General features: G+C 37.3%; 1 protein-coding gene across 1 annotated transcript in view; it reads right to left on the bottom strand.

The window, feature by feature from the left end:
• The window catches only part of map2k5 (mitogen-activated protein kinase kinase 5), a 66,354-nt gene that overhangs the window by 35,609 nt on the left and 22,785 nt on the right, over nt 1–7,960 (bottom strand). The window contains exons 9-14 of the mRNA XM_014001529.1: nt 5,369–5,408; nt 5,169–5,237; nt 4,023–4,104; nt 3,318–3,379; nt 588–636; nt 410–483 (exon numbers count right to left, since the gene is read on the bottom strand). Coding sequence (XP_013856983.1) covers nt 410–483; nt 588–636; nt 3,318–3,379; nt 4,023–4,104; nt 5,169–5,237; nt 5,369–5,408 — 376 coding nt within the window. The remainder of the gene's footprint in view (nt 1–409; nt 484–587; nt 637–3,317; nt 3,380–4,022; nt 4,105–5,168; nt 5,238–5,368; nt 5,409–7,960) is intronic.

The raw sequence follows: 7,960 nt of genomic DNA, 5'->3' as shown, positions 1-7,960 counted from the left end.
ACACACACACACACACACACACACACACACACACACACACACACACACACAGAATGACAAGGCTATTGTCTGCCACCCACGCTTTCCCCCAATCTACTGAATACATATCAATGAGGCTTGGCGCTGTGAGGGGGGATCATAATTATAACAAGTGATTTTTCTGGAGACTGCAGAACAATGGGAGTGGGGGGAGCTAATGTGAGAAGAAGACTCTTGGGACGGCTCTGATGTCTTGAGTACAAAATGAATGCTGTGATTGACAAGCTGACCATATGCACACAGGTTTGTGCACACATACACACACACACTGCACAGCTGTGTGCTCACGCAGCCTTACACAACTGTTTAGCTTCATCTCTTTCCCATCCTGCATTCTTTCTTTCCTTCTAATACAAACAAATCAGTGTACCTGTGTGCTGACACCAAAGTCACACAGCTTGACTTGTCCTCGGGTGTTCACCAGCATATTGGAAGGCTTGACATCTGTGGAGACAAACTGCTTGATAGAACTGCAACATCAGCACTCTGCTGCTTGTCTTTATCAACTCTGCTCTTTTTTTTTTTAATAACGCAGCAACCTTACTCACCTCTGTGAAGTATCTTCAGGCTCCACAAATATGTCAGGCCTTTTACCACCTAGAGACAGAAGCATCAAAAAATGATACACATTTCAAAAGCTTGGAGCATTTACCCAGCAAATCTAGCATTTAGGCCACTGAAACTTCATGCTTTTATCAATGCTGGGTGTTGAAGTAGTACACAGATACAGTAACTAATGCTGACATGGAAAAAATACACACTGATGAAATCCATACTGATGAACCTAAAACTTTAAAGTGTACCACCTCTAAGATCCATGTAAATACCCTATTTTCTCACAAAGAATGAATTATAGCCAGGACATGCCTAATTTTAAAAGTCTGCTAAAAACATGGACACGTAAATGTTTCAGACAGGCGGGGTTAAAGGGGGATATTGCAATTTTTTTTTTTTTTTTTTACTTTATATCACATTGTTCCATCATCAAAAACATACCCAGTTGACTCATTCATGCATGTTTGAGAAAACCTTGGATCTCCTGTGGTAGCCATTTGGAGCTGCCTAAAAAGCACTGCCGATTTACTCAAAGCTCCTCCCTGGAGCTCAGATAGTCTGCAGCCCCCACAGAGTCGTAAGGATTTTTTGCAAAATTTACGGATTTTTAGGGCTCTTTATACAGGTAAACTACTTTTATTCCTGATTTAAACTAGCGATCGTGAGCAGCTGTATGCTTTTATTTTTTTCTGTCAGGCTGTCGCTGAGCGCTCCTCCTCTGTCCGAGGCTGGTGTGGGGTGAAAATCCTCCACCTCAGACGTTCAGAGATGTAACTATCTGCGATACTGTGGTCACTTTCCATGTAGCATCAATTATGCTAATGCTAGCTGTCACGTTCTCTCGTCCTGGCCACACCTCCGCTCCTCCCCCCTCCCCTCCCCTCAGAGTCTCCACTTTGTGTATTTTTCAAATTTGCGTTGGGGGCGGAGTTATCCTTTCACAGGGGGGTAAGTTACACTTTAAGCACTGTTGTGAAGATGTGCTGAAGTGGGAGTATTCGAAACAGTAGGAGGTTCTTATATAGACAGAGGCCATATTTATGGTCAAGTCAATAATTAATTTCAAGTCAAATTTATGTTTTACTGTATACAGTATGTACCTAGAAAATACATAACGACCACCTCCCCACTTCAACAAATGCAAATAATAATAATAATAATAATAATTAAACGCCTTAATAGATGCAAATGTGCCACTGATTTTGTATGAATTCAGAATTTTGTATGAAATTTTGTATGAAACTGATTGGAGTTCAAGTTTACTGATATATTTTCCAATAATGAAAATCAGTCTTTTTGTTTTACAAAACTGTAAAATAATTCAAGCATTGTACAAAATGAGTACTCTAATATAAGACAATCTTTACATGTCAGCAATCTCCTGAAAATGTTAGATGTTCTGATGATGTGAAAATGTTACACAATCATATGGTAATGCTGTGATCACAACCAGTTTAGTTGAGATCGCAAAAGAGTGGTAGTTTCTATAAATGCAGAAAACAGCTACAGGTCCATTCAGCATTTGTTGAATATAAATGTATCTCTGTTGACCCAAAAGGGGGTGTATCATATATATGTTCTTTCCGAAGCTCTGGTAAATTAAAAAGATTGAGCAGCATAAACATCACTCTGCAATCCATCAACTGTTGCTCGTCGACTCACTCAAGTGCAGAAAAACTATTGACTGCAGCCGTACGTTGTGCGTGATTTCACACTGATGCAGAGTGTTTCTGAAAACTTCCACTCTCAAATTTGGATTCAAAAAGTTTTCAATGTGAGAGAAAACAATTGCAGTTGTGCACATAAATGAACAAATTCAATAGAAATGTTCCAATTTCACTTAAAAACAGTGAGTAAAGAGGACATAATGTAGCTGTTTCATACAGGTTCTATAGTGTTGAATAAAAATAGATGACTGAAGGATTGGGAAAGCTCTTCGAAAAAGAGAAGACACATTTTCAGGAATCAAAAATAGTCCAGTGTGTTAGGCTAAGTCTAGTGCCCTTACAGCTACATCTTTACCACTCAAAGTAGGTACCAAGGCTCTGTTGCCTCTAAAGAAAATAAATTAGGTTGGTGAGACATAATGAAGTATTTAACTATTATTAATTTTTCAAATGCATTGCATTGCTTTGTGGTGATTTCTTCATTTACACAATGTGTTAGCTGATTCTACTTCGAAGGCTCCTGTCAGCCAACACTGACACACAACACACCGAGATGAATGAAGAAAACACAGAAGTGCCTTAAAAGGTTGTGGTGCTACAACTGCCATGTGCAGCTTCTCTTGCACCCTCTTGGGAGCTTTTCTGTCAGTGATAATTAACAACTGTGACAACAGAAAAGAGGTAAAGCTGTGAAAAAGAATAAGCACCAACTAAATAGATGTCATTGTTTGATTACGGACAAAGTTAAAGGAGAACACAAAAAGAGAAGCTGGAGGCAGGAGGAGAGTAATGAGTGTGAAAAAGAGACATGCAATAATCAACAGCACTGTCATTCCACTCAAAAGGCTGCATTAATTGTGAGTAGAAAACAGGGGAGAAGGGGTAGCATTAAAAATATAAACATTAACCCTCTTTCTTGGGTTAGTTTTAAAAGTATAAAAACCTGAACCATAAGTTTGTTTTCACAATTTACGGCAAGTTTTTATGTTTTTAAAAAATAGTCAAAATAAAATGTATTGGAGTCTTTTTATCTGTTTTACAGATTTTTGTACTTACAGCCACTGCAATCCTCCCCAACACGTGCTCTGAAATTCTTTTATAGACGTCCAAAGATCCGCCTGAATGAGACAAATCAATCCTTTCCGTCATTTAAAAGTATTAGAATTTGCCACAAAGAAAAAGAAGCATACTGGAAATGTAGACATACATAATGTCAGTCTAGCTACTAAAAACTAAAATTTCCAGGTCAACACTGCTGTTATATACTTGTTATATGCTACAAAATTCACATTGAGCTTTTTTGGTATGCAACACACGTAATAGTTCATCAATATATTTGAATATTTTCCTTGCTTTCAGTAATCATGTAGGAGCAGGGAAAAAGAAGTTTCATGAAGTAAAAGGACTCAAAAGTTATAGACTTTGCWGGCATACAGGCAAATGTGTGAAACAAGGGAATCACTGCATTAACACACATTTTGACAAACATGCCCACACACCGAAAAACGTACAGTCCCTAATCTCACACCAGTGGAAACCCACACACATACGAAAACACCTAAAATGCACTTCAGTCAAGATTTATCACACCCTTGTAGCTTTTAGCACACAGACATGCTAAGCAGCTCAAAGCGATCAGACGTTCCCTTGATCTGCAGAAGTGTAAATGGATACTCAGCAGAGAAACRCAGGAGTGTTCACCCAACTCTCTTTCGTGCAACTGTAGCTAGCGAAGAAAAAAAATACTTTAGAAAAGCTCACCATCCATAAACTCTGTGCATATGGATATCCTGTTCTCTACAAAAAAGGCACCAAAGAAAGTGATGATGTAGGGTGAATCACACTGTAAAAAAAGCACAGAGTAAACATTAAAAAAGTCTAATAAACTGAAGATGAATGATTGCAGTTTTGTAGACATTACATCAGTTTATCTTTTTGTTCAATTTTAAAACAATGTTTTTGGACATAAAAAAGAGAATTGTAGTGGCTTGAATTGACAGATGGTGAATAAAAACCTACCTATTAAACAATGAAACCATTATAAGTCCTTTTTGTTGTAAGTTCTCCGACTTTTTAAAATAACTTCCAAAATATGAAAATTGCAAACTGAGTTTTTCTAGCTTAGTGAAAAATTTAAAACATGAATGGGTGTCCTTCTTTACTGATCCCTCACTCAGTGGGAGTAGAACGTGCTTAAAGTCAGTCATTAGTCAGGACTTATTGTAATTCAACCATGTGATGGTACTTTTACATTGTTGAGCATCTTTACACTGGGTGCTCCCGCCCATATACAGCTCTGTTCTTTGAACCTACTCGTCCGAAGCTCCAAGCAGCTGAGTGGAGCTGAAGATTCACCGTCAGCAGACTGCAGGTCATTGATTGGCCAGAGAGGGATGTCAATCAAAAGAGTGTCTCCTTCACAATAATTAAACTGCCCTTTTGAAAACCTTGCAAGCCCAGTATTCAATTAACTCACTATTTAAAACTATTTTTATTACAACCATTAAAATATTAACACCAAGATACTATGACTAGGAGATGCAGACACTTCCTTGCTTTCTTTGGCTGACAACAGAATTCAGAAGGAGCTAGACCAAATGGGCTCAGTTTACGACTAGAGGTAACAGGTGGCCTCAACTCAGCCGCAGCAGTTTTGGAAACAGTAGCAGAAAATGTTGAGTGTTTTGTAACTTTATTTCTCTTTTATGTACTCAGTRGTGGTAAGTTTGAGGTGGCTGCGCMAAGACAACCTGCCCAGAACGAGGCAACGCTCAACCCACCTACAACACTCATGTAAATTACTGATTATGKTAGACTGGACAAAGTTAAAGTAGAATAAGCGTAGTTGGACATTAATATTTAGGTAAGAAAAACTGGTTTTGACAAAGATGAACAGTCAACACTAACCTTATAGAGAATTTCTAATTCGGACATGATTTGCTTCTGTAATTCCACTGTGATATCCAAAGGAATTACCTGCAATTAGATATTTAACGTGGAGTTATAGCTTTTAATAAACCCAACACGAATTAATTTTGACATTTCAATGGAAATTYGAGGTAATAAAGTAAGTACTATGACATTCCTGAAAACAAAAGAATTCTTACCTTGACAGCTAAAACCCGCTTGCTGAGAACATGGTAGGCTCTAAAGAGAGAAAAACAACAACAAAAAACTAACTAAATAAAACTGAAGTAAATAAAACGTGTGAAATAAACAACGAAATGATGCTGCTTTTTGTTCGATAAGGATAAAAAATTTTAACCTGCAAAGATGGATAAYATATTTTTAGCCTTGGCTTTGGCAGCTGGTGGTCAATTTTCACATCCAGTTAAGCTAAGTTGATTGAGTTTAGACATCTTTTTGAGAACCAGTTCAAGTTTATCCTTCTATTATTATAATGGACAAACGAAGTTGTTTTTTTCTCCCAGACATAACATACAAAGGAATTTCTAATACAGWTCATTTCAGGAAAATACGACAAACAGTTCAAAAACATTTGACTGTCACTTAATGGTGGCTCATGTCAATTTGTTTTAAATCAATGAAACAAATTAACATATTATCCAGGTATGTGTAATCCACTGTAATACTATTCCAAGAACAAAATCAAAAATCTCTACTGGAAAACATGAATAACAGTAAAACTTTTTTAAAACGGTACGACCATACACCCTAACCAAAAACTAGATCCAGTCAACCTCATCTATAGCTGCTGCAGACAGAGTTTAGAATTACAGGTACAGCAGCGGTCACCCATCAGCCCCATAATGATTTAATTAGTAAACACCTTAGTAGCAGGCATCGGCTTTAGTTACTGCCCTTGAAGGTTAGTTTACAGTAGCTGTGACAATACCTGAAGAGCTCTACAAATACAATCCTCAAGGACAAACGCAGCCCAACAGCTGTCAGGTTMTGGGGATGATGTAGGCTCAGTGTACGTCACACAGACTGGTTGGTTTGCAAGCATGCTTAATACATGTGACACACAACAACTTGCTTTCCAGTGTGTCATCCAGAGAGAGAATCTGTATGGTGCAAAGTGCGTTTAATGCGTCTAACTTTGAAGTGTCAAATTGCTCTTTAGCARGACACTTCTAAACTGTCTCAGGACTTTAATTAATGACACCCATTAGTGCCACGTTAGGTATTTACACACCGTTTGGACCAACTCTCCATGACTATACAATGCTGCCATTCAGTTAGGTTGCTGAAGACAAACTAAATAATAGCAATACTTTTTTAAGTGAAGAACAAACAAAACAACTTCCATTGGAAATCGACATGTTAAGATGAACAGAATAACAAAACGTATAAGAAATGTATACTTTACAAATCAGGGAGCTTTGAATAAAAGGTTACATGTAACAGATGAATAAAAAAGGCCCATTTTTAATAACTAAAATATTTTTATCATTTCTGGAGGAAGTAAACTTTTGATCTAATGGCTGTGTCTCAATTCATGGGTTGCAGCTGAGAGCGCATTTGTTGGCCATTTACAAGACTGCCCTGCACCGTAGACCAGGGCTATTCAACTGGTGGCCCGTGGGCCGGATGTGGCCCGCGAGTGACCAAAGTTCGGCCCGCCAATTGGTTCATTCATCTCTTAAGCCCAAACCCCCGGTTTTCTACTTTAATTACTTTTAGTTAAACATAGACATGTTTGGTATCTACAGAAACGTCAAAATCTTGGCTAGAAGCTGGTAAAAACATTTCTATGAACACTCAAGACAGTTAAAACGACAAACAGTTGAAGATAAAATGATGAAAGTGAAAATAAAATTGGTTTAAAAAATTTGGCAAGTCAGAGATGTCAAAATATTATTTGTGTCAAATAGGAAGCATAATGTGTTCTTTTTGTTTTTGATAATGTTTAATTATCTCTACTTTTATGGGGTTCTGTATGTTTTRTCCATGATTAAATGCAGCAAAATAAACTAATTCAAAGGTAACAGATCATTGTAATACTTGGTTTATTYACATAATAACTTTAATTGCTGGATGTTTGGCCCCTCAGCTGTTGACCGGCAGTAACTGTGGCCCCGGGAGCAATTTAGCTGAATAGCCCTGCAGTAGACTGTCCCAGTTTGTGGGCGCCTACTCAAGCAGCCGACGAAACTACAAAAATTTAGGCTGCATCTGAGTATCCTACATGGCTGACAATAGCCCAGGATTCATTACGCTGTCAGCAAACTGAACAGAAAAACAAAGACGGCAAAGGTTCCTTTTTTTTTATAGTGGAAATTTATCAAGGACCGAAGAGCTCATTTTTAAATATAAGTTCAGCAGAATAGCTGATGAATTTTATGCTGCAATGAGATTTTAAATCAAATGCAACTACAAGCACTGACACTGCACTGCAAAAACTGTCCATCTTATCAAGTTTTAAAATCTTATATCCAGCCAAAAAGTCTTTTTGATCTTTTTTAGACTGATTTACTAAACAAGAACTGTGTAAGAATAATAAGCTTGTTTTCATAATGTGTAAGATTATTTGCCTTGTTAGCCTGAAAATTTGACTCAAATTAAGTCCAAAATTTCTGCCAATGGAGTAAGAAAATTTCACTTGGTAAGATTCTTGAAATAAGAAAAAAAAATGGAGTCAAATCAAGTATTTCAAGAATCTTACCAAGTAAAATTTTCTTACTGCATTGGCAGAAATTTTTTACTTAATTTGAGTCAAATTTTCAGGCTAAGAA

Source organism: Austrofundulus limnaeus, unplaced genomic scaffold, assembly GCF_001266775.1.
Source record: "Austrofundulus limnaeus strain Quisiro unplaced genomic scaffold, Austrofundulus_limnaeus-1.0 Scaffold9, whole genome shotgun sequence".
In the NCBI taxonomy this organism is placed as follows: Eukaryota; Metazoa; Chordata; class Actinopteri; order Cyprinodontiformes; family Rivulidae; genus Austrofundulus; species Austrofundulus limnaeus.
Note: the sequence above shows the minus strand (reverse complement) of the source record. Positions and strands in the feature narration are given on the sequence as shown.